The sequence below is a fragment of the Bubalus kerabau genome, chromosome 20 (assembly GCF_029407905.1).
Source record: "Bubalus kerabau isolate K-KA32 ecotype Philippines breed swamp buffalo chromosome 20, PCC_UOA_SB_1v2, whole genome shotgun sequence".
Lineage (NCBI taxonomy): Eukaryota > Metazoa > Chordata > Mammalia > Artiodactyla > Bovidae > Bubalus > Bubalus kerabau.
In genome coordinates this window covers 11,834,080-11,861,879 of record NC_073643.1, presented here as the reverse complement: position 1 = coordinate 11,861,879, position 27,800 = coordinate 11,834,080, and the positions used below count along the sequence as shown (strand labels likewise).

Sequence of the window (27,800 nt, the reverse complement as noted above, 5' to 3'; positions counted from 1 at the left end):
ATCCCATCATGTTGATGAGGAATGTGAGGCTTAGAGAGGTTGAACAATGTACCTAAGACCATAGTATCTGAATGGCAGAGCCAAGCATCAAACACAAGTTCATGTGATTCATTCATCTATACATGAATTCATTTGCCATTCATCCAAGATTCCATTTTAGGCACCAGTGAAATTCTGCGGGTTTATTCACATATACTTTTACTTGAAAATCTTCATCATCAAATGAGTACAAGGAACACTGGGCAAATCTGAATACAAGAGGTGGATTGTATGAATGTCAATATCTTGGTTATGATACTATAACTTAGCAAACGTTATCACTGGAGTAAATGAGGTATAAAGTACAAGGGATCTCTCTGTATTATTTCTTATAATTACATATGAATCTGTAATTATTTTAATAAACACTTCAATTAAAAGAAATAAAAAAATTTCCATCATCTGTCTTTTGATCTATTTAGCTACCATTTCAATACTTCTTACATACATGAATTATCCTACACATTTTGTCCTGTGTTTTGCTTTTTCCACATCAGATTATAGACAGACTAATTTTATGAATATATTTTTCCATGCTATGGTGTATTGCACTTAATCATACTATTGATGGAGACTTGAGGCTGCCCTAAATTTTGCTATTGCAAGCACTGTTCCAATGAACATCATCATCTGTATATCCCCCAGCAAAAGTACATTTGGTAAGAGTAATAAAAACGAATATTGGTGGGTGCTACTTACAGACTGGTGTTTTGGTAAGTGCTCTGCATGTGTTACTCATTTAATTGTCACAATTACCCTTTGAAGTAAGTTTCATTAGGATCCCAATGCTACAAATGAAGAGACTGTGGCTTGGATAGCTGACACTAATTCCTCAAGAAGGATGGCAGAATGGACCTACTGGTTTTCATTTTGAAAAAGCATGTTGTGGTTTTATGATTGGAAGTCACTTGAGTTTATGTGATTGACACCCTGACAGTACTGAGTCTTCTCATCTAAAAATGTCATGCCTTTCCACTAATTTAGATCTCCTCATTTGCTTTCCATAATGTTGGCATGTTTCTTCACATTGCACATACATATTTTTTGCTAAAGATACTCTTCCGTATGTCACAGTTTTTGCTGGTGTAAAGAAAATTAATGGGTTTCACATTTTTTTATTTTGAACTTGTCACATACAGAATTGTCTTATGAGTCATAGAGTTTCAACTGATTAAATAGACTTTTATATAAACTGCTCATCATGGCAATTCTGCTCTTCATTTTACTATTTATTCTTGTTTATTTTTCCATCCTGGGACTTCTAGAGCAATATTGGGTAACACAGGCAAGAGTGAGTTTGTCTTGTTCCTCACTTTAAGGGGATACATGATTCGCTGCTACATGGAGTGTTTGCTACAGTTTTATGGTGAATAGTCCAGTAAGTAAATACAGCCTAACTTACTAAGAATCTTTTTGATAATCAGGAAGTCTAATTGATTCTGCACTGGTGGTATCAAAGCAATTTTCTCCCCCCTCCACTTAATCAAAGTAGGGAATTACATATTTTTAAAAAAGTTTTGTTGCCCTTGCTTTTTGTGGGTCCATTCTCCTTGATTATGAGAAATTCATTTTTAAATACACAGATGGCTTTGTGAATGCTTTATGCAGAATTTAATTTGTATCTATGCTCTTTTGGAAGACATGATGACTTTTTTTTATGGAGTCTTCCCAATGACTTGCTATTGAATTCCAAGTTGAATGTACCTTTCTGTCACAGTCTGAAAACCCTGGATTTTTACTCTCAGTCTGCTGTGACTCTAGATTCTCATTATGAGAAGGTCACCTTTTTTTTTTAGTTTCTGGAGACATTTAGAGGTTTTCCTCTATTTTTGAAGTTTAGAAAAGTCATCATGACTCTTCTAATTGCGCATATATAGTTCTTTCAATTTTATTTTCATATAATTTTTATATTTTTGCTTTTACTGCCTAACATAATTTACATTTGACTTTTATTGCTCAGCACTTACTGAAACCTTTCAATTTTAACACATAAATCCAATTTCTTTCTCTTCAACTTTTTATTACTTTTATTTATTTTTTATATTTAAAAAATCCTTAAAGTTTTTTAAAAATTATCTTGTCATCTCCACTTCAGCTGTTCTAGTGGAGGTGACTTGCTGGTCTCCTGTTTCTACTTTCAAGATCTCCAGACCTTTCCTTTTCTCTCTCTGTTGGGAGATTCCCTACTTTACCTTCCATTGTACTGATGCAGTCTTCAGATCTGTTCATCCTATTTTTCAGACTTTGCATTTTTTAAAAAATTTCAGAAATCTTACTTTTTGCCCCAAATTCATTCATGGCCTTTGTTGTCCCCTCTGCCTTTTTAAAAATAGAAACCCGTTTTTTTGATATGGTCACAATTCTTTCTGAATCTCTCTGAAGATACCAATTATAAAGTAATTTTATAGAGTTGCCATATGATCCAGAAATCCCACTCCTTGGCATATATCCAGATAAAACTCTAATTTGAAAAGACACATGCATCTCTATGTTCACAGCAGCTCTATTCACAATAGCCAAGACATGGAAACAAATTAATAGTTTCAGCCATGAGAGAAGATGTTCCCAGCAGAGCTGAGAGTTAGCTGATGAAAAGAGTAAGGGTGGATATTTAAGTTATCCATTGACAGATAAAAAAGATAAAGAAGATGTGGTACGTATATACAATGGAATACTACTCAGCCACAAAAAGAAAGAAACCATGCCATTTGCAGCAACATGGACCTAGAGATGATCATATGATCATACTAAGTGAAGTAAGTCAGAAAGGGAAAGACAAATACTATATAATATCACTTACATGTAGAATCTAAAATACAACACAAATAAACCTATCTATGAAACAGTAACAGACTCATAGACAGAACGAACAGACTTGTGGTTGCCAAGTGGGGGATGTGGGGAAGGGATGATGCAAGCTATTATAGAAAATGGGTAAAAGACAAGGTCCCACTGTATAGTACTGGGAACCGTATTCAATATTTTGTGATAAACCACAATGGAAAAGAATTTTAAAAAGAATACATGTATAACTAAATCACTTTGCTGTGCAGCAGAAATTAGTACAACATTGTAAATCAACTACACTTCAATACAAATGAAACTTATTGTAAGTCATAATCCTTGTGTCATCTCCCATCTCTGGGTTATGTAGTTGTGCACACATCCTTCTCCCCTATGCTTTTGTTGTCTGTTTGTATTTATGGGTGAAGAACTAGCTTGGGCACAGAGGTGGTTGGGATGAGCTTCCTCTGCAGATAAGGCTCTGAGCAGACCACACCATGGATCTATGTGACCTGGAAACAGGCAGCCTCTCCTTTAGGGTATCTGAGTGGGGATGACAAAGGCAGGATGGAGGGCCCCCAAAACGCCAACATATAGGGGGACTTTGAGATGTGAATGCTTTCCTGTATTTCACTCCTGGGTAGAGCTGTCTTCTATTAACTCTTTTCTTGCAGTTAAGGGTTTTTGAAGTTAGGAATTATCTTGGGCTCTGCTTCTCTGGCCTACTCTGAGTGACCTCCTATGCTATGCATTAGGTTATTTAGACAGTAGTCTGGAGGTGTTTGCCTCCAGCAGAAGCCTACAATGCCAGCTCTTTGTGTCCCTGGGGGAACGAGGCAGAATGGCAGGACCTCTGTTCCACAGTTTGCTGCTGATGCCACCCTGCTCTCTGCATCGGCTAACTCTCAGCTTGGGCAGGGTGGATCTCCTGAGCTCCGTTGGGAATGTCTGTCCTCACGGCTGTTAACTATTAACTCCAGAATCTGTTTTGAGCAAGTTTTATATGAATTTGCTTTTCTTCTGCTTCAAAATTTCCACAATTTCCTCACAAATTCTGGACTGCGGGTAGTATCATTTCTCCTGATATCATTGTTTAATGTACATTATCTGTTATATCAAGGGATTTTTGTGAGGAAAGGCAATTAAATATCTATCCCAATCTAGATTCTGAATGATGAGTTCTTGATCTTTAAAGTGGGGCTGACCAATCGCCTGGACAAGTTACCTCCTCAGCCTTAGTTTGCTCACCTGTGGTTTGGATCGAATATTAACCTGTCGCAAAGGGACTGTTGTAAGGATTAGAAACTAGATTCAACATACCTGGGTGATGAGACTCGGTACACAGCACCTGCTTTTACTATCTGCACTACAGTGACGTCATTGTGCCTCGCTGGATGGACGGCAAGACCCAGCCTGACACAGGACACAGCCTGCAGCACTTTCCTTACAGAAGAGGAAGAGCGAGCAGCCTTTAGCACCGAGCCTCAGCCACACACAGGGCGGGGAGGCTGGGTAGAGGTAACTAACGTCTGTAAGCTTCTGGCTCCTCATCTGTAAAGCAGGCATTACAACAAGGCTGTTTAGGAAGGCTATTGTGCGGACGAAATGAAATAAGGTCCAGAAGGTGGGATGCAATGACCGGTCCTTCCTTCACCCTCTTTCTCTCCTTTTCACGCTCATCCCCTCCATCCATCCTCCTCCTTTCCTTCCTCCTCTCTTCCTGGGTTTCCAGTCTTATTGTTGTGCACACATCCTTCTCCCCTCTGCTTTTGTTGTCTGTATGTATTTATGAGCACACACGTGGTTGGGATGAGCTTCCTCTGCAGATAAGGCTCTGAGGTGGTGGTGTTGTTACTGAACCAGGATCCAGAGAATTAATTAATCCTTTATCTCATTAAAAATCATTATTGAGTATTGATGTTCTTTAGCCTTGTAGGGGAAAAAAATCTGGAAACAGATGTAAGTGCTTTTTCCCTACAAGCTGTTAGTGCTTTCAGAACGTGGCTGTGGAAAAGGCAAACCAAAGAAGCAACAAACCAACCAGCAACCAATCAACCAACAGGGACTCAAAGCCAGAACTGGGTACAAATTTCAGCTTACACACACATCAGTCATCTGCCCCCAGGGAAGTCACTTTGCTCTCCTGAGCCTTGACCTTTGTGGCTTCCTCATCTGTCAAATGAGGATGAATTGGAACCATGTACACAGATCACCCTGCACAGCAAGGCCCAGGGAAGTGTCCATCCCCTCTTCCTTCCCACGTCCCTCACTCTGCCAAACCCAAGTCACCGAGCTGATTACCAGGGGAGGATGGCTTTACGGGGTCAGCCGCTGTGTGTTGCTGTGCTGTGCTGTTGTGTCTGGCTCTTTGCGACCCCGTGGACTGTAGCCTGCTAGGCTCCTCTGTCTGTGGATTTTCCAGGCAAGAATACTGGGGTGGGTTGCCATTTCCTCCTCCCAGAGATCTTCCCAACCCAGGGACTGAACCTGCGTCTCCTGCATTGCAGGTAGATTCCTTACCGCTGAGCCACTGGGGAAGCCCCCTACTTCCTGTGTACGGTCACCAAAAACCCTGCACCAAGAAGAGCCCTGGATTTGGTTTAATTCTCTGCTGCTGTTGAAATTCTTAATAATGTTTGAACAAGGAGCTCTTACTGTCATTTTGCACTAGATCCCTAAACTACGCAGCTGGTTTTGCAGGTTGTGGCATAATGCATGGGAGAATCTGTATTTCTGTCTTCTCCGTAGATAGGGAAGAAGCAGGTTCCCAGGTGCCTGAAGGCAGCAGCTACGGAACCCTACTGCTGGCCGTCTGTGGCTTCCCCTCTCCCAGCATCATTTCTTGGCTTCCTTGGGTTTCCTGCAGCCCTTCTAACTATAGCTCCGATCTGACACACTTGCTATTTTCTCTCCAGGTCCTCAAGGTAGTTCTCTGCAAGGTTTTGGAAGTGATGCAGCTTCTTTTTTGTTAATGACTTTAAAGCAATGAGCATGTTTGTGGGACAAGAAAACTTCTAGGAACAGGCTGGAAAAGGCAGGCTCATGCTGTGCAGGGACTAGAGTACATCCTCAAGTGCGAAAGCCCAGCCAAGGAGACGCGCGGCTGGCAAGTGCCCCTGCTTCCTTCCTGAACCTTCAGTTGGCTACCAGCTCCTTTATTTCCAGAGGTGACATAGACTGCTTTTCACAAGCCAGAATGACTTCACAAGGGAGGGACAGCAACTTCTTTGGAGGTTTGATTTCCCGCTTGTTTCAAAATGAATCCTGGAAAGTTTGCTTGTAGGTTTGAGCAAGTTAGTCTCAAACATGTGAAACTGATGTCCATTGCCTTCTTTATCCAAGTCCAGCTCCACAGGGATGTTCCAGCCTTAAGGCAATACTGTAAGGTGCTCCACCCAGGTCCTCTCTACTGGGGCCCTTGCACTCACCTCCCAGTGCCTGGGTTAGCAGATCACTCTTCCCAGAACTGCCCTTAGCTAATGGAAACAGATGGGGAAACAGTGGAAACAGTGTCAGACTTTATTTTTTGGGGCTCCAAAATCACTGCAGATGGTGATTGCAGCCATGAAATTAAAAGACGCTTACTCCTTGGAAGGAAAGTTATGACCAACCTAGATAGCATATTGAAAAGCAGAGACATTGCTTTGCCAACAAAGGTCCATCTAGTCAAGGCTATGGTTTTTCCTGTGGTCATGTATGGATGTGAGAGTTGGACTGTGAAGAAAGCTGAGCGCCGAAGAATGGATGCTTTTGAACTGTGGTGTTGGAGAACACTCTTGAGAGTCCCTTGGACTGCAAGGAGATCCAACCAGTCCATTCTAAAGGAAATCAGTCCTGGGTGTTCATTGGAAGGACTGATGCTGAAGCTGAAATTCCAATACTTTGGCCACCTCATGCGAAGAGTTGACTCATTGGAAAAGACTCTGATGCTGGGATAGATTGGGGGCAGGAGGAGAAGGGGACGACAGAGGATGAGATGGCTGGATGGCATCAATGACTTGATGGACTTGAGTCTGGGTGAACTCCGGGAGTTGGTGATGGACAGGGAGGCCTGGTGTGCTGCAGTTCATGGGGTCACAAAGAGTCTGATGCAACTGAGCGACTAACTGAACTGAACTGATGAAAAGAGCCAACTCATTAGAAAAGACCCTAATGCTGGGAGAGATAGAAGGCAGGAGGAGAAGGGGACGACAGAGAACAAGATGGTTGGATGGCATCACTGATGCGATGGACATGAGTTTGAGCAACTCAGGGAGATGGTGAAGGGAAGCCTGGTGTGCTGCAGTTCATGGGGTCACAAAGAGTCAGACATGACTGAGCGACTGAACAACAACAAAAGCTGGACTGACCTATTGCTTTAAAGCCAGGATACCCCCGTGTGGGCATCCCAGGTGGCTCAGCAGTAAAGAATTTGTCTGCCAACGCAGGAGACACAAGTTCAGTCCCTGGGTTGGGAAGATCCCCTGGAGAAGGAAATGGCAACTTGCTCCAGTATCCTTGCCTGGAAAATCCCATGGACAGTGGACCTTGGTGGCCTACAGTCCATGGGGTTGCAGAACAATCAGACACATCTTGGTGACTAAATAGCAACAACAAAACCCCATGGTGCTGTGTATGCTCCAGAGCCCCTCTGTGGATCAGGCCAAAAACACCGGAGATTACATTCCTGATCAGCCTCATCCTGTCCTATACTGCTTTCCTTGCACTTTCTAGGTTTCTCTTGAGTGCATGCCCTCCATAAATTGCATGCTTCTGATCCTCATGCTTTCTTTTAGAGACCTCAATTTAAGGTGAAGGAGAAAGGGAAAAAAATAAACTCAATACCGTCTGAAGCTACAGCCATTTTATATGTTGGAAGTCAGCTGCTTCAAAGTTGAACTTATATGATGTGATGATTCTGACCACTGGGAATGAGGTCAAAGGTGCTCTCCCCATTGGCCTCTGTCTGCTCCACAGCTGCTATCAGAGCCTGGGAAACCAAGGGCATGGGCGCCAGAAACGAGATTCAGGCTCTCAGTGCAGCTATCCAACTAGGTTGTGGACAAATGTACAAGAGAAAGGTCCAATTAAGAACCAGAAAGTGTCCAGCCATGGAGACAGATGGCTTGGCATATTGCTCGTGGCTCTTGACAGACAAGTTTAAAATATCTCCCATCTTCAACCCCATGATTTATTATAAATTAGAGTATCAGGTTTTCAACTTCCTGTTGTCTGCCCAAGCCACCCTATAGGCAGTCTATAAGTGGAATTTTGCCAAAATAATTCTAACCACAAGAACAAACAAACAAATCACATGTAAAACTATGTACACTGCTTTCTCAGACAAGTTCATAAAATTCATGAAATTCTAGAACACTTGGGTTATCAGAACCAGATTGAAGTTATTCCTTCTGGAAGAGAGACCATTCAGTGGTTGAGAATTTGCCCATTTGAGAGGCCCTCAGTGGGTTGAGCTGTAGTCTGACATGAAGCCTCCTAATTGTACACCATGTTCTTGCTTGTGTTCACTGGAAGAACCATAAACTGCAAGCTTTCATTTTGCAAGTTGCATTTTTTTTTCTTTTGCTCTTTTTTTTTTTCTCATACAACATATTCATGGAACACTTATTTTGATCAGTTTACTTCCAAGCTATATACCTGGGGAGAAGAGATAGAGCTCAGTATAGCAACTAGAAAAACATCACTCCATAGAAACTGACAGTAATGAGACCTTCTATTTTGGAATTAATCTTTTCAAATGTTACTGGAAGGTCAGATCCACTGAGGATGATCAGCAGCAAATTAATGAATACATGAAAGATCCAGTACAAATGGATTAGTGAAAAAAATGGATACCAGCAACTTGAGCTTAATCAAGTTTTCTTTTTAACAAGAATTAAGAAATATGAAACTTATTGGGAATTCAGCAAGTGACTTATAGAAAATGCAGGTAAGAACCAGAAGATGTATGCAAAAAGTCTGATGAACCAATCACTAGGTAAAGTCACTAAGTAAAATAAAAAACAAAATACTGAAACCCCCAAGTCCTCTATTTACTTCCCTGATAGTCCACTGAGTGCAGTTTCTATTTTCTTTTAAGGAATGTGAAATTCCCAACTAGTTTGATGATTTATTTTCCAGTATAAAAGCAAACGAGAGGAAGTATATTAGAAGATTCAAGTAGTCTGCACAGAGAAGGTGGTCTTTGTGTAGAAAGAGTTAGAAAGTTGTTAGATACAAAACTAGGAGAGCACAGCAAAATGGGAGTCATTAGTATAAGAAAAAATAAAAAAACCTCTCCTGTATGCAAAAAGTACCATAACTAGTGTTTAAAATGGTGAACCTGAATAATTAGGAAAAGGATATTACAAAAGTAATATAATTGCTTTGAAATTTACAAAGCATTTGCAACTCTATTAGACTGAATGAAAATCCATGTGGCATATTCTGCTTTTGAATGCACAGAGATGTGAGCCAGATAATAGAAAGAGCTGCAAGCAAAATTCTCAACAGGAAAATGCCTGGAACATGAAAGGACATGTTCTCTGTTAATAGGAAGGGTTGACTCCCCCAGAATGACTCCTTTCCTGAGCATCTTTGCCTGAAAAGTTTAGTGCAATCATTGTGCAAAGTCTTGGGAGTGACCACAGAAGTGGGTGGCAACGTGGAAGAGACTGGAAGATGAGATCTTAGGAGGAGAAAAGTTTAAGGACTTAAGAAGTCAGGATATTTGGAAGAGTCATCTGCAATGTATGGAAACCATGACTTAAGAAGTCAGGATATTTGGAAGAGTCATCTGCAGTGTATGGAAACCATACAAGTGTATGACAGAAGTAGGGTTGGAATGAGGGAGAGTGAGCCTGGAGCACGGAGAGATCTTCTCAGGTTGGTAGTGACTGCTGATGTTAGTAGTGGGTAGAAGAGCCTAAGGGTGTGGATTTTAAAGCTATACATTTTAGAGGAGGAGAGACAAGATTCTGGAAGCAGTAGGGAGGTTGCCTCCCCAACTACCAAGCCTGATTGATGAAGGAGAAAAGAGCCACAGTTTGAGAGGCTGTAGGGCAAAGGACTGGGCATCAGAGCCAGAAGTGAAGGATACTTCAGAGAAGCGGAGGAGAGGGGATTTGCTGAAGAGTCGATTCCAGAGGGTAGAGTGGAGGTACTGCCCGCTGAGGAGGGTGGCAGGCAGAGCTGATGATGTGCAGATCTGCATGGAGATTGAACTGTGAGAAAGGAAGGGGGCCCTGCTGCCCTGTGCTCTTCTGGTGATTGACGTCCCGGGGGAATGGGTATTATGGGAATCTTTTTTCCATGGTCTCCAAGTGACCTGGTTCTGATAAAACTGAGAGTGTTGGAGATGAAGGGAGGGAATGTGAGGATCTTGCCAGGGCACACGGAACTCTGGGACCTCTTTTCACTGCTCTCTCTCATGTCAGTTCGGAGGGCAAGGGAATAGGAGCATTCTAGGGAGCCCGGCGTGTTCTGGATCCCTCCTCTTTATTCCTTCTCTTGTGCTTGACCTCAGTCCTTCATGCTGTGGTCACAACTGCTCCCAGATCTGAGGAACAAACTGATTCACACTTCAGCTATGGGGGCCCTTAGGAACAGACATCAGGTCCAAGTTTCATTTTCAGATAAATGAAGCACCCTCTAGGGGCTGACAGACATTTTGTCTCCTGTCCACTTGCTTTCAAAAACCTCTCTACTCAGGTCCCCTGGGGGTCATCAAGGATGAGTTTTGGTTTCAACCTGGCTGACTCACTCCATGGATGATGCTCGTCTCTGGATGAGAACACAGGAAGAACACACAAGAACTGAGCTGGCATCTGAGCTGAGAATGATGAGTTTAGTTGAGAGTATGCTGAATTTAAAATATATGGAGGAGATCAAGACAGGTTGTTGAAAAGGCAGTTGAATATGTTGGTCTGAAGCTCACAAGAATGACTTCTGAATTGTGGTGGGCTTCAGATTTGGGAGTTATTAGCTGGGAGATGAAATAGAAAGAATAGGTAAGATGTTCCAGAAAGACCCAGAGAGATTGTCAAGAGTGAGAAGGGCTGAGGGCAGAGAATAGAATGCTGGGGAGGACCAACCCTTGAATGATGGGTGGAGGAAGATGTGAGGACCAATAGGAATAGAGAGGAACTGTTACAGCAGTTGGAAGGGAATCAAAGGAGAAAGGGATACTTAGTGAAAAGTGAAGTTGCTCAGTCATGTCCGACTCTTTGGGACCCCATGGGCTGTAGCCTACCAGGCTTCTTGTCCATGGGATTTTCCAGGCAAGAGTACTGGAGTGGGTTGCCATTTCCTTCTCCAGGAAGGAGCAAAGATGAAACACCTTTTCTCTAGATAAGGAGGAAATGTGAGTACTGGTATTTAACTTCCTGATTTCAGATCCAGATCTAAGGGACCACTGTTATACAAACACAGAACCACCATCACAGGGTTTTCAGGAGATAGGAACACACAGGAAGCCTGCTAGAAACCGAGTGAGAATGAGGGGAAATTGAAGGAAGGTGCCAGGGTGGTCCTATAATAATTAATCCAGACACATTCTGACGATTTAAATGAAATAATTTGCTGGCAAAATACAAATCAACACTATCGATTCATGTCAATTTAGAAAAAAAGACAACAGAATAAAAAATAGAAAAATGTCTTCAAATTTTATTTTAAAATAGGTATGAGGTTTAGACATGGCTTCCCCATGTAGCTCAGTCGGTAAAGCATCTGCCTGCGATGCAGGACGTCTGGGTTCAATTCCTAGGTTGGAAGTTTCCCTGGAGAAGGAAATGGCAACCCACTCCAGTATTCTTGACTGGAGAATCTCATGGACAAAGGAGCCTGGCAGGCTACAGTTCATGGGATCACAAGAGTTGAACATGACTTAGTGCTATCTTTCTTTCTTTCTTAGGTTTAGATATGTCTCATTTTTTCTTTTCTCAAACATTCAAAGTGGAGATCTAGGCTCTACAAACTGTTTCACAGGGGAAAAAGACAAAAAGAACGAAACATGTATATCTTCCCAATGAAATTTTAAAACTTGGCATATCCTTAAAAATAAAATCTGACCAGAGGACACAAAATGACAGTTAAAGAACAATCTTTCTTATGTATATAGATATAAAAATAATAAAGTATTGGCAATCAAAACTTAGCAGTTTATTAAAAGAAAATCCCCATGGTCAAGTGGGACCGTTTCCAGGAATGTAAGAAGAGTTTAATTTAGGGTATCTATTAATATAATCCATCACATAAAGAGGCCAAAGGACAAAAAAAAAAAAAAAAAAAAAAAACCAAACACATGATTACCTTGATTCTTGCCCAAAAGTCATTTGAAACAATTCCACGTCCATTCCTAGTGGAAATTCTTAGTAAGCTAAGAAGATTACCCAAATTTAACATAAGAAACACTGACTCAGTTTAATCGCAAATAGAGTGGGAAGTCTGGAATTCATGTAGAGGAAAGACTTAAAGAATGATTTAGTTGGAAATGGATTTGTCTTTGAAGTTGCAAATTACCACCTAATGTTTCTCAGGCTGAATGTGTAAATTTGCAGTGGCTTGCAGAGTAACTTGAGATCCAACTGATCTAAGAGCACCCCTTAGCACCAACACTGTACAATATACACCTATACACAATGGACACTCACAGCAAAACTTTGGCAGCACAACCAGTCCATCCTAAGGAGATCAGTCCTGGGTGTTCATTGGAAGGACTGATGCTGAAGCTGGAACTCCAGTACTTTGGCCACCTCATGCGAAGAGTTGACTCATTGGAAAAGACCCTGATGCTGGGAGGGATTGGGGGCAGGAGGAGAAGGGGATGACAGAGGATGAGATGGCTGGATGGCATCACTGACTCAATGGACATGAATTTGGGTAGACTCTGGGAATTGGTGATGGACAGGGAAGCCTGGCGTGCTGCAATTCATGGGGTTGCAAAGAGTCGGACACGACTGAGTGACTAAACTGAACTGAAAGTTAGTTAGGTCCTCGCTCAATACCTCCACTAATATTTACCATATTTTGGGATATCTAATGAAATAATATCGTGTCCCTACCTAGCCTACTCCCCCACCTCCCAAAAGAGAGAATTATAGTTAGAGAGCCAAAATTATTATAGATTTTATGATAATCTAATAATAACAGCTAACATTGCCTTACTATGTGCCACACACTGTGTTAGGCACTTAGGATACACCATTCAGTTCAGTTCAGTTCAGTTCATTTCAGTTGCTCAGTTGTGTCCGACTCTTTGCGACCCCATGAATCGCAGCACGCCAGGCCTCCCTGTCCATCACCAACTCCATTAACCTAACCCTAATGACAGTGCTCTGCATAGAAGTTAAATAAGCAGGGTACAATATACAGCCTTGACGAACTCCTTTTCCTATTTGGAACCAGTCTGTTGTTCCATGTCCAGTTCTAACTGTTGCTTCCTGACCTGCATACAAATTTCTCAAGAGGCAGATCAGGTGGTCTGCTTTCCCATCTCTTTCAGAATTTTCCACAGTTTCTTGTGATCCACACAGTCAAAGGCTTTGGCATAGTCAATAAAGCAGAAATAGATGCTTTTCTGGAACTCTCTTGCTTTTTCAATGATCCAGCGGATGTTGGCAATTTGATCTCTGGTTCCTCTGCCTTTTCTAAAACCAGCTTGAACATCAGGAAGTTCACAGTTCACATATTGCTGAAGCCTGGCTTGGAGAATTTTGAGCACTACTTTACTAGCATGTGAGATGAGTGCAATTGTGTAGTAGTTTGAGCATTCTTTGGCCTTGCCTTTCTTTGTGATTGGAATGAAAACTGACCTTTTCCAGTCCTATGGCCAGTGCTGAGTTTTCCTAATTTGCTGGCATATTGAGTGCAGCACTTTCACAGCATCATCTTTCAGGATTTGAAAGAGTTCAACTGGAATTCCATCACCTCCACTAGGTTTGTTCGTAGTGATGCTTTCTAAGGCCCACTTGACTTCACATTCCAGGATGTCTAGCTCTAGGTCAGTGATCACACCATCGTGATTATCTGGGTCATGAAGATCTTTTTTGTACAGTTCTTCTGTGTATTCTTGCCATCTCTTCTTAATGTTTTCTTCTTCTGTTAGGTCAATACCATTTGTGTCCTTTATTGTGCCCATCTTTGCATGAAATGTTCCCTTGGTATCTCTAATTTTCTTGAAGAGATCTCTAGTCTTTCCCGTTCTATTGTTTTCCTCTATTTCTTTGCATTGATCGCTGAAGAAGGCTTTCTTCTCTCTTCTTGCTATTCTTTAGAACTCTGCATTCAGATGCTTATATCTTTCCTTTGCTCCTTTGCTTTTCGCTTCTCTTCTTTTCACAGCTATTTGTAAGGCCTCCCCAGACAGCCATTTTGCTTTTTTGCATTTCTTTTCCATGGGGATGGTCTTGATCCCTGTCTCCTGTACAATGTCACGAACCTCATTCCATAGTTCATCAGGCACTCTATCTATCAGATCTAGGCCCTTAAATCTATTTCTCACTTCCACTGTATAATCATAAGGGATTTGATTTAGGTCATACCTGAATGGTCTAGTGGTTTCCCCTACTTTCTTCAATTTAAGTCTGAATTTGGCAATAAGGAGTTCATGATCTGAGCCACAGTCGGCTCCTGGTCTTGTTTTTGCTGACTGGACTGGAAGAAACACAAGCTGGAATCAAGATTGCTGGGAGAAATATCAATAACCTCAGATATGCAGATGACACCACCCTTATGGCAGAAAGTGAAGCGGAACTAAAAAGCCTCTTGATGAAAGTGAAAGTGGAGAGTGAAAAAGTTGGCTTAAAGCTCAACATTCAGAAAACGAAGATCATGGCACTGGTCCCATCACTTCATGGGAAATAGATGGGGAAACAGTGGAAACAGTGTCAGACTTTATTTTTGGGGGCTCCAAAATCACTGCGGATGGTGACTGCAGCCATGAAATTAAAACGCTTACTCCTTGGAAGGAAAGTTATGACCAACCTAGATAGCATATTCAAAAGCAGAGACATTACTTTGCCAACAAAGGTTCATCTAGTCAAGGCTATGGTTTTTCCTGTGGTCATGTATGGACTGTGAAGAAGGCTGAGCGCCAAAGAATTGATGCCTTTGAACTGTGGTGTTGGAAAAGACTCTTGAGAGTCCCTTGGACTGCAAGGAGATCCAACCAGTCCATTCTGAAGGAGATCAGCCCTGGGATTTCTTTGGAAGGAATGATGCTAAAGCTGAAACTCCAGTACTTTGGCCACCTCATGCGAAGAGTTGACTCATTGGAAAAGACTCTGATGCTGGGAGGGATTGGGGGCAGGAGGAGAAGGGGATGACAGAGGACGAGATGGCTGGATGGCATCACTGACTCAATGGGCGTGGGTCTGAGTGAACTCCGGGAGTTGGTGATGGACAGGGAGGCCTGGCGTGCTGCGATTCATGGGGTCGCAAAGAGTCGGACACGACTGAGCAACTGAACTGAACTGAATGACAGTGCTACAGAAGGACATTATTATGCTCATCGTACAGAAAGAACAGAGAGGCTCAGGGAAGTGAAGGTCAGGGAAGCTTGTGAGGCCTCACAGTGAGAGCTGAACACAGCTGCTTCTGACTCCAGAGGACACACACTGAATCAGTAAGCAACACTCTATCTCCTTGTTAATGAATAAGAAATGGAATCTAAAAGATATTAGATGACAAAATTAATATAAAACTAGTATAAAATACCTAGGAAATAGCTAACAGAGGATCGGGCAAAAAGTACTTGAAGAAAATTCCTAAGTATTTGTGAGTGACATAAAAGACATTTCAATAACTATATATATTATGTTCCTGGGTGATAAATCTTCATCATATGTAAAGATTTCACTGAAATGATCTTAAAAGTTTCATGCAATTACTCTCAAAATATTATATAACTGCATGGAAAATCAAAAAGGTGAGTAGAGCTAAAGAAATAAATAAAATTGATAAATTATCAATTATCAGTATTATATAAAACTACAATAATTAAAATATTATAATTGTAATGTCAAAGTACTGCATAGTAATAAATGCACAATCATTAGAATTTAACAGATGATTATAAAAGAGAACCTAGTACATACTACCATTTACTACATAATAGATGTAACACTTCAAATCAGTGAAAAAATGAATTGTTCAACAAATAGTTTTAGAAATAATCACTCAGGAAAAAATTAAAAGTTCTTCCTTACCACATAGTAACAAATTTCAGATGGATTAAAGTGATGAAAGTAGAAAGTATGTAATAAGGAGCTAGAGAAACATATAGCTTGATATTTATTTGTTGCCAGGTGCAGAAGACCTTTCTAAATATAGATGGAGGAAAGAAGCCATAGCTAAATAAATTTAAGACATTTAACAACATAAAAAAAAATCTGCTATGTTGAAAATGTAATAAAATTGAAAACCAAATTTCAATCTGGGAAAATGTTAACATATATGAAAGATCATGATTTCAGTATTTATAAAATTCTTTTGAAAATTAATAGGAAATAAGTGCGCTATTAAAACAGACAGGGACATGAATATATAATTTGTAACAGAAAAAATATAAACAGAAATATTCTAGTGAATAACTTTAATAAAATAATAAAAAATACCAATATATCAATGCCCTTCAAATTTACTAATAAAAGGCTAAGAATAACAAAAATTACTAACAAAAAAGAAAACAACTCAATTAAAAATGGGCAAAGGCCTTGAATGGATGTTTCTCCAAAGAATTTACACAGATGACCAATAGTACACAGATCACCAACATGAAATGAAGTTTAACAACCCTAACCATTAGGGAAATGCAAATGAAAACCACAATGAGCTAGCATCTCATACCTATTTAGGGTAAAAAAAAAACCCAGAAAATAACTAGTGTTGGTGAGATGTAGAGAAACTGGAATCCTGTTTATTCCAGGTGGAAATCTAAAATGGCACAGCCATTTTTGAAAACAGAATAGTGATTCCTCAAAAAATTAAAGATAGAAGTACCACGTAATCCAGCAGTCTCACTTCTGGCTATACACCTAAAAGAAATGAAAGCAGGGACTTGAACAGATAATTGTAGACCCAAATGGACAGCAGCATTATTCACAGTAGTTCACTGATGGATGAGTAGATAAAATGTGGTATATATACACAACAGAACATTACTCAGTCTTAAAAATGAAGGACATTCTGACTTATACCACAATACAGATGGACCTAGAAGATTTATGTTAAGTGAGATGAGCCAGTTACAAAGGGACAAATATTATGTGACTCATCATAGATGAGGTACCTAGAATAGTCACATTCATAGAATATCAGAAAGCAGAACAGTGGTTGCCAGGAGATAAAGGAAGGAGGAGATAGGGAATAAGTGCTTAATGGGTACAGAGCTTCAGTTTGGGAAGGTAAAACGTTCTAAAGATGGTGGTGGTTACACAACATATGAATGTATTTAATGCCACATGAAATTACATTTCAGATCGGTAAGAAGGCAAATTTTATGTTATGCATATTTTAACTCAAAAAAAATATATTTGGAAGATTGAATTTTACTGCCTACATAGAGAGGAGATTTGAAAAGAAAGAATGAAAAAGAAACAAATCTCTCACCAGATCAGGTCAGGTCAATGAGAAAGGAATCTTAGTAAAGACATACGGCGGACAACAAACAAACAATTATTCCCTGGGAGTCATGATCATGGATCTGCCTTCACATAGGTTTGAAGTTTAAATTTATACAACACAACTTGGTTTGAGAATCCCTCAAATGAAAAAAAGTAGCACAGAATTAGGTTCTCAGGGAATGATGCCCTGGGGCACTTGATGGAAGCGCTGCGCAGTGGGCACTATTATTGGAAGAACTAATAGGAGGAGGATGTCCACTCTCTCCAAATGGATGTGCAGATTTAATGCAACCCCAACCAATATCCTGGCAGGTGCTTTGGTGGAAACTGGTTAGCTGAATCTAACCAGTATTAATGTATTAATATATGGAAATGTCAGGGGCCCCAAATAACCAAAACCGTTTTGAAAAAGCAGAGCAAAGCCAGAAGGCTTATTCTGCTTGATACCATGCTTTTTTAATAAGGTCATTATATTTAAGTCAATGCAGTCCTTATACAAGGACAGACAAATAGACCAATGAGGCAGAACAGCCATCTCTACATAAATCAAACACACAGCCATCTGATTTACGGCAAAGGTGGCAGTGCAGTGCCATAAAGTATCTTGACCCCCACCTCACACCTTGGCAACTGCAAAAGGATTATAGACTGATGTGTGAAAGGCTAAGCAATAGCATTCCCAAGAAATAATGTAAGAGAATAAGGCCTACCTTCATGCCTTCAAGGTAGGCCAAGGTTCCAAAGTGAAAGTGAAGTAGCTCAGTCGTGTCCGACTCTTTGCGACCCTGTGGACTGTAGCCTACCAGGCTCCTCCCTCCAAAGGGAACACAAAAAGCACGTAAGCAAGAAAATGAACGAAGTGACCTCACTGAAGAAGAATTTTGGGGACTTTCCTGGCGGTCCAGTGGTTAAGACTCTGCCTCACAATGCAGGGGATGCGAATTCAATCCCTGGTCAAGGAACTAAAGTCCCACGTGCTGTGGAGCAACTAAGCCCGAGCACCGTAAGTACAGACTCAGTGCGCTGTGACGACCCTGCATGGTGCAGCGAGCACCCCGAGTGTTGTGACTCAACCGAGACCCGACACAGCCAAATAAATAAACAAATAAATAAGATTAAAAAAAAAAAAGAATTTCTGTTAAGAAAAGAAGAGATAAGCCACAGGATGGGAAAAGATACCTACAACATACTTATCTCTAAAAGTACTTGGATCTAGAATATGTAAAGAATTCCTACCAATTAAAAAATGACATATAGCCTAATAGGAAAATAGACAAAAGATTTGAATAAAAGGACATTCATAAGAGGACATTCAAGTGCCCCAATGTATTAAAAATGCTTAATTGGAGACATACAAGTTAAAATCACGGCACAATACCACTAATCACCTATGAGAATGGCTGAACTGAGAAATACAGACAATAGCAAATGTTGGTGGGAAAGGATCAGATGGAACTCCTCTTCATTGTTGCTGGGATTATGAATTGGCACAGATACTTTGGAAAGTTGATAGTACCTACTATCAACTTAGGCATACCCCACAACCCAAGCAATGTTCCCCCAGGTATACACTTAAAAGTGCCACAAGGAATATGTATAAGAATGGTCAAAGCAGTACACCTTCTAGCAGGCAAAACCAAGTAGCAATCCAAATTCCACCATCAACAGAACAGTTAAACAGTGGTCTATTTACATAGCGGAATGCTATACAGCAATGAAAATGGAAAACTATGTTACATGTGATAGCATGGATGAATCTCACAACATAATGCTAAGTGAAAGAAACCAGACATAAAAGAGTATACTTTGTATGATTCCACTTATAAAGTTCAAAAATAAGGAAGATTAATTTACATTGTGAGAAGTCAAAAATTTATTTACCTTTGGGGGGCTAGTGACGGAAAAGGGTATGAGAGAGATTCTTGGGTACTGATAACATTCTATTTCTTGATTTTTGTGTTGGTTACATACAAATCAGCAATTCATTTTCTGAAAATTCATTAATCTGTAATCTTATCATGTGTATACCTTTTGGTATGATGTCATACTTCACTAAAAAGTTTACAAGAAAAAAAGGTATGCTATATCTTTCTAGAGAGCACTGTGTCAGTGAGAATAAAAGATCTTTGAAGTGTTTATAACCAGACTTAGTAAATCTACTTCCCATGACACTAATTAGAAATGTATTAAAATGCTGAGGTATCAGGATGCCCATTTCAATATTGTTTAAAGCATGAAAGCTAAGAATCTAAACTATAAGTAGAAGAGACTGATGAAATAGATATGGTACAGCAATGAAATATACCATCTTCAATACTTAAACAGAGAGTACAAGAAAACTATGTACAACATTATGTAGAAGAAAAAATATAACATGCATTTATGTATGTGTGCATGCATGCTAAGTCGCTTCAGTCATGTCAGACTCTGCGACCCTGTGGACTGTAGTTCACCAGGCTCCTCTGTCCATGGGATTCTCCAGGCAACAGTACTGAAGTGGTTTGCCATGACCTCCTCCAGGAGATCTTCCTGACCCAGGAATCAAACCTGCATCTCCTGCAACCCCTGCATTGCAGGTGGATTATCTACTGCTGAGCCACCAGGGAAGCCATCATTTCAATTTTGTTTCAAAAATGTGTGTGGGTGTGTAAAGAAATACACCAAAAACCTAACAGTTCTTATGTCTAGGTCTGTGCTTAGTTGCTCAGTTATGTCAGACTCTTTGTGATCCCATGGCCTGTACCCTGCCAGGCTCCCATGTCCATGGGGATTCTCTAGGCAAGAATACTGGAGTGGGTTGCCATGCCCTCCTCCAGGGAATCTTCCCAACCCAGGGATCCAACCCAGGTCTCCTGCATTGCAGGCAGATTCTTTACCGTCTGAGCCACCAGAGAAGCCCAAGAATACTGGAGTGGGTAGCCTATCCCTTCTCCAGGGGATCTTTCCAGGAATTGAATCAAGTATTGTGCATTGAAGGTGGATTCTTTACCAGGTGAACTACCAGGGAAGTCCATGCCTAGGTCATTATGTGATAAATGCATTTTTATATCTTCTCTGCTTTTCAGTTTTCTACATTTAGTACTTATTACTTTTAGAATCATGAAAATAATACGGACATAGTCAATCCCATAAATCTAGCTACATCTGAGCGACACGTGGATTCTTTGACAGAAGGGAGTAAACAGTAGATTGCCTTTGCTAGAGCCATCATTTGGATTAAAGTACAAATGGGAAGCGAAGAAAAAGGGATAGAAAATACAAATGGTTCCTTCAAGTATCTTGGTTGGAAGGGGAAAAATCCTGCTTTCTTTGACACTTTATAGTTTTTTTAGTCTAGACAAGTGTTTCTTAAATTCAGCTGTACAAGGAAGCTTTACAAAAATACTGATTCCTGGGACCTTCACTCACAGATTTCCATTTAGCAGGTCTAGCCTATGTTCTGGACTCGCCAGGGGATTTGAATGCAAGGCCAGGGTTCCATTTTCTTTCATCTTCCCCCCGAGTAGAAGTTAGAAGTTAAATTCCTATCAATAATAGCTTCATATGTATGTAATGGGCTAGCTGGCCACAAAGTAGGCAATCCATAAATAGTTTCTGATTAATGGACACAGAAACTTTTCTGGGAGATGCAGGGCACATCTTCATTGTTAGGGATTGCTTCTTGCTAGCTTAGAGGGTCATCCAGGTTGGAACGAGCGGACACTTTGGTCCATGGCTCCAGTGGGGCCCTAGGTGGCTTATAATAACCTTTCAAAATCAAAGTCACTTGCCAGGGAGTCTATGGCTTAGCTTCTTGGGGATGCAACACAGCTAAGATGAAATCTCACTGAGTCAGCAGTATAACTGAAGTGCAAAGGGAGGAAAACTCAGTTATACTATTAGAATGTCAGTTTTGATTACTGAAATTTTTCCAATGATGAAATTTGCTGTTGGCCAGTGACAGAGTCATCTAATTTGAAGTGGGAAGAGAAAGTAAACAATGCTTTATGCTTACAAAGGGTTTCAACATATTGGGTGTTTTACATATTCTCAGACCTTACCAAAAAACCCATGCCAATAGGGAATCAGCATCCTTACTCTAGGTTTTAGGAAGCTGAGACTCAGAGAGGTTAGGCAGCTTCCCAGTGGACACAAAGATGGCATATGGATAAGAACAGATCTGAAAGCTTGTTTATTTGTCCTCAAAACCTGTAATCCCTTCACATCATCAAAATGTGAGTTTGTGTCATATAAGTGATGACAAAGGGAATCCATACCAAACTGCATGTGACACTCCAGTAAGATTTCTACATTGTCAATGCTGCTGCTGCTGCTAAGTCTCTTCAGTCGTGTCCGACTCTGTGTGACCCCATAGACGGCAGCCCACCAGGCTCCCCTGTCCCTGGGATTCTCCAGGCAAGAACACTGGAGTGGGTTGCCATTTCCTTCTCCAATGCATGAAAGTGAAAAGCGAAAGGGAAGTCTCTCAGTCGTGTCCGACTCTTTGCAACCCCATGGACTGCAGCCTACCAGGCTCCTCCGCCCATGGGATTTTCCAGGCAAGAGTACTGGAGTGGGGTGCCATTGCCATTGTCAATAAATCAGTATAAAAAGAGACATTCATTGCAATAAAGGATGCTGAAACATGAAATTTTTCTTAGTATTCAATGATCTCTGTCAAACACTTAGACAATGAATTAGATTGTGGTCTTTCTGAGATAGTGGAAAGATAGAGGGATGAGGTTCATTAGTGGCTTTGAAACTCTTTCAACTCAACTAATTTTATGAAAAAACAAAACCTCATAAACTACACTGTAACTTGTGCTTACTGGAATTTACTCCAAGGAAACTGTGCTGGGGTATCTAAGGTCCTGGGCTTCCCTGGCTTCTTCCTCTTTACTCTTTAGATGGTAAAGAGTCTGCCTGCAATGCAGGAGACCCCAGTCCTATTCCTGGGTCAGGAAGATCCCCTTGAGAAAGGATAGGCTACCACTCCACTATTCCTGGGCTTTCCTGGTAGCTCAGACAGTAAAGAATCCGCCTGCAATGCAGGAGACCTGGGATGGATCCCTGGGTTGGGAAGATTCCCTGGAGGAGGGCATGGCAGCTCACTCCAGTATTCTTGCCTAGAGAATCCTCATGGACAGAGGAGCCTGGTGGGCTACAGTCCATGGGTCGCAAAGAGTCTGACATGACTGAGCACTGCCTCTCTCTGGGCCTCTATTTACTCAACAGAGGGAAAAAAGAAGATTTAAATAAACTGGGAAAGCTATGAGCATTTTATTGATTTGGTATAAGCTATGGATCTCTCCCCTAGATGATGCACATATACACATACATGAGCAATTTTGAAGTTCTGGCTGTTCACAGGTATTCCAAAGACAATACGTAGACCTCCAAAGACTATACTGACCCGTGATTTAAAACACCTCCAGTATGTGATAATGGGATTGTACTCATGTTTACAAAAAGAGCCCTTATTCTTTAAAGATGCAACTGTAAATACGTAGGAATGAAATGCTTTGGTGTCTGGTGTGTGCACATATGCTCAGTCGCGTCCGACTCTTTGTAACCCTATGGACTGTAGCCCGCCAGGTTCCTCTGTCCATGGGATTTTTCAGGCAAGAACACTAGATGGGTTGCCATGCCCCCCTCCAGGGGATCTTCTGAACCCAGGGATCAAACCCATGTCTCTTGCATCTCCTGCACTGGCAGGCAGATTCTTTTCTCACCTGGAAAGACCCTTCATGCCTGGAATTTGTTTTAAATGAACCAGTGTGTGTAAGGAAGGGTGGAGGTACTGGTGGGGGTTACAGATGAAACAAGATTGTCCATGAATTGATAACTGGTAGATCCAAGTGATTAGGTACATGATGGTTCTTCATAGTGTTTTCTCTGCTTTTGTGTGTGTTGAAGTTTTCCATAGTAAAATAAATTTACATGATACAATTATCCATTATTTAAAAAATACCCAGAGTAGATTATCTCCAGTGTTTTCAATTCTTATATTTGATTTAGAATTCCGAGGAATCTGCAGAGAAAATGGCATTCCAGAAACATTTTATGTGCTCAAGGCACTGAATCATTATCATTCTTCTCTAATGGCCCCTCTAGACTAAAGGGTTTGTCGTGGTCAAGTTTTCCAGATGGTTCTGTGAAGTTCCATTTAATCACTTCCGTAAATATACTTTTGGGGAAAGAGTAGCAAAATCAAAGAAGCCGCATAAGAGTTGGTCTTTAATCATTTCATGTGATAATGTGGCTCAATTTATTTTCAAGGATTTCTTGAGAAGAACAAAACACAGTTGCAAATGGCTTTTGGTGGCATACGAAATACTTGGTTAGAATGTTAGGTGAAACAGTATAGAATGGAAGATGGACACGGGCATAGAAGACAGACAGCAGCATGGTGCTCAAAAACTTGTTCTCCAGAGTCATGAGGCCCGGGTGCCTGTCATTGCTGTGTCAGTCACTATACAATCATGGGGAAGTCACCTACCCTTTCTGAGCTTTCCCTTTCCTATCGATGAAACAGAAATAACAGCACAATGTCCCTCACAGGGCTATGATGAAGGGTCAAGTTGTGTCTGACACCCACCAAGCACTCAGTAGATGCTTACCATTGTTCTCTCAACTGGGTAAATATAAAAAAACAATGAAAAAAGGCAAATATACAACCAAGACATTATGAGTAATTGCCTCTGGATTGTGACTAATGGGTGATTTTTTTCCTTCTCTTTATTTATTTTTTTTCAGGACGTTTCAAATTTCCACAAAGTAGTTGTTACTTTTATCAGGAGAGAAAAAAAAGTTATTTTAAAAATGTATAGTGAAATCTAATAATCAAAACAAATGACCAAATATAACCAAACAGAAACAGACTCATAGATACAGAGAACAAACCAGTAGTTGCCAGAGGGGAGGGAGGTGGGGTCAATGAGTGAGCAAGGTGAAGAGGATTAAGAGGTACAAACTATTAGTTATGAGATAAGTAAGTCACAGGGTGCAGTTTATAGCACAGGGAATACAGTCAATAACACTGAGTTAACTTTGTATGCCGATTAATCTAGAAAAACACTGAATCGCTATGTTGTACACTTAAAACTAATGCAATACTGTAAGTCAATCAGACTTTAATAAAATAAAAGAAAAAAATGAATTTCAAAAGTCCTTCTTGAGAAAGGTTACTGTCCAGGGGGGCTGAACCATGCCTGTCCCACAGGGTATTTTGACAAACAGATTACTTTGGAGGGGAGTAATACAGGATGACTAGCTGTCCATGTTCTCCTACCAGACACTCGTCATCAGATGGAAGATCCTTGTAAACGCCAATAAACCTTCAAATGCGGTGCTCCTGGTGCAGAATGAATAGAGCCTGCCTCTGTTCCTGTTTCTTGCCGTCCTGCTGATCCCTACTGCACACAGCCTCCACATCAAACAGTTTAGCCCTTTTGAGAAGCATGGGCCCCTTGGAGAGTATCAAAAACACTATGCCAAAAAAAATACCGCATTCAGTCACACTTCCTTGCATTCAGTTTCTTGGGGTTCATGGACAACCCCCCATAGCCTGTCTCGACTGATCAAGAACATCTAAGCTATGACAGCAAATTTAGGAATATATAAATACACATAGAGAAAAACTGACGTGTACAAGTCTGAAACCATAAGCCAGATAAATTGGTGGATAATGATGGGTATTACATATGTAGTCTTTGCTTTGCCAAAGAATTTACATTAGGGTATCTATAAATAGCAAGCCCATACAGTGTGTTTGAACCACGCTGCTGTAAAATCAAATGCTAAGCCCCTTCCAGAACATACTTACTGCAGAGCAACAGGCCCAATTAAAAAAGCTGATTATTAGTTTCAGTCTTGAGTTTAGTTACATTCATTTCCAGGATTCTAGATCACCTGTGAAGTGCCCACTACCCCGTATCACTTAGGTGAAGGACCGTCAATGACACACAATGCTAGAGAGCCAGTAACCTCTGATTGGAGGGGCAGTGGTCCGTGTGTGTGGGTTGTGAGACCCATTTGGAGTGAATTGTCTGTGGTGAGATGGGTCCCATCTCCTTATCTCAGGAAGGAAAACAGTGAACAGGATTGAGTCCTTACTCTGTACTGGGTGGGTGTTAGGTCATCTCTCTCTGCCTCTCGATTCTGGAAGGCGGGGTTTTTGCTCCTGTTTACAGTTAAGTTTTAGAAAAGTTGACACACATGTTCTAGGTCAGACATTTGCCCCCCAAAATAAAGATAATGCCAAGCTCTCTGTCTTGTATTAGCATCTTTGATAGTTAACTTTCAGAGGCTGGGATACTGTCCAGCGGGCAGGATCACTTAGGATAGAAGTCACTTAGCTATGCTTGTGATCCTGCTGATTTGTCAGTGGCTTCCAGGGATGGGTGTGAAGGCAGAAAAGGACGAGACTCTTCTTGGCCCCATCTGACCTGCTCTCCACACTGGCATCCTCCTCTCCTTCATTCCTCCACAAGAACTGTCCCACATTCCAAAGACACCCAGGGAACCCACAAGGAGATCTGGAAAAAGAGCCAGGAGCCCTGCGCTTAAGGAATCCATATAACTACAAACTCCATCTTATGGTTTTTACTCCCGACTGAGATGCCATTTGGCATCGCACAGCTAGCAGCCGCATTTTACTTGATCCTCTTCCAAGATTTCCAAACATGCGCCTGGCACCCGTGAATGTTTCAGAGTAAGTGTAACAGTGACAGAAGTGCCGCGGGGTTGGTTTTGTGTATATCAGTGTAACTCTCACAAAAGCAAGTTTAAGTTCGAGGATTAACTTCCACGAGAGGAACATCAACTTTCCCGAGAAGGTAGCGTTTTCCTAATTTCTGAAATCAGCGGTATCCGAGGTTAGGGATGAGTCCGGTTAGGCTAAGGGTCTCAGGCCCTTGGGATACAGGCGACCCTTTGCTGGTTCGTAAATGCCCCAGCTCTTCTGGAGGAGTGTCCTGGGCTGTCTGTCCCTCAGCCTTCAGAAGCCGCCTAATACCCACACGCGCTTTAGGCACATGCAGGTTCAAAGCACAGAACAAGCACGCCACCACCACCCAGGAAAGCGATCCGAACCCGGAGTCACTGTGAACTGCGGGTGCTCGCAGGGCAGGAGCCCAGCGCAAAGCCCCGGGGCCATGCGGACAAGAAGACTGGGTCCCCAGCGACGTGGTCCAGCATCGCTAGCAGCGAGTCCTGCTGGACATGCGAGTCTCAAGGGAGTACAGTCCTTGAGAACTAGGGACGCGTCTTAGCCTCCGGCGCCAGCGCCAGCAGGGAGGAAACAAAGGTGGACAGAGAGGAAGAGGAGTGAGTTTGTGTCCTCTCGGGGCAAGCGCGCGCGGTACCTTGGATTCCTGACTGCCGGTGGATGCAGGAGAGGGCGGCTGCTCGGCGCTCGCCGTCTCCTTGGGCAGCCCGTCCACGCCGTCCTCACGGGCGCCGCTCGGGGGGATCATCGTGGCGGCGCGGGAACGGTGTTGGGCTCCCGGAGGAACAGCGAGGTTCGCCTCCCTCCGGAGCGCCCTCCCCGCCGCGCGCAGGCCCGCTCAGCTTCTGAGGCCGGGGACTTCCATCCTCGCCGAGGCGCCGCCGCGCCCTCCTCCGGCCTCGCCCCCGCCCCGGCCCTGCCCACCTCCCCGGCACCCGCCTGGGCTGGGGGAGAGCGCGCCCGCCCCGCCGCGCCCGCGGCCACCTCGGCGACGACCGCACAGTCGTGACTGCCGCTCGGCCGCGGGCGAGTGGGCTCCGGCTGACCCGCCAGCCGGAGAAGGGTGGGTGGGGGCGGGTGGCTCCGGGGCGGGGCTGCGCGGGCCCCCGCGGGGAACAGGAGGGGGCCGCGCCCTAGGGAGGCCCTGCGACCAGGCTGGGCGAGCTCGGGTGCTCTGCACGGTCCCGGGATGCTTTAGGAGGCAGAAGGAAAATTCAGACCAAAGCCCGAATGATCCAGCGGGAGGGACCACCTGCAGCAACTCCCTCCTCCCGCACCCGGAGAAACTGCGACTCTCAGGGAGCCGGGATCCGGTGACTTAGCCAAGTTATTTATAGGGTTCAGTGACGGAGGAAGCAGAGCTGGGGTTTCCTGGCCTGAGGGCGCTCCTCTTTCCTCGCTTCAGCTTTGGACTGAAGCAGAGAGATACTGCAAAACGTGGATGTGCCCTCGTTTGGTTTGTGCGATGTGTTAAGCCGGTCACACTTTTTACATGTTTAATCCTCAGAGCCACCCTATTAGGCTAGGTGTTATTAATATCATTCTCATTCATAGATGAGAAAACTAAGAGACTAATTTGCTCGAAGTGGATGAACTGTAAGTGGTGGAGCTGGGATTTGAACTCATTTTGGCTTCAAAATCCATGCTTTTTGGGCTGTGGAGCCTCA

General features: G+C 42.3%; 1 protein-coding gene across 3 annotated transcripts in view; it reads right to left on the bottom strand.

Moving 5' to 3' along the window:
- Nucleotides 1–27,025, bottom strand: part of STAC (SH3 and cysteine rich domain) — a 127,510-nt gene extending 100,485 nt beyond the window's left edge. For all 3 annotated transcript variants that reach the window (XM_055557270.1, XM_055557271.1, XM_055557272.1), the window contains exon 1: nucleotides 26,771–27,025. In XM_055557270.1, the coding sequence (XP_055413245.1) occupies nucleotides 26,771–26,881 (111 nt within the window). In that variant the 5' untranslated portion in view covers nucleotides 26,882–27,025. The remainder of the gene's footprint in view (nucleotides 1–26,770) is intronic.
- Nucleotides 27,026–27,800: the final 775 nt, after the last annotated feature.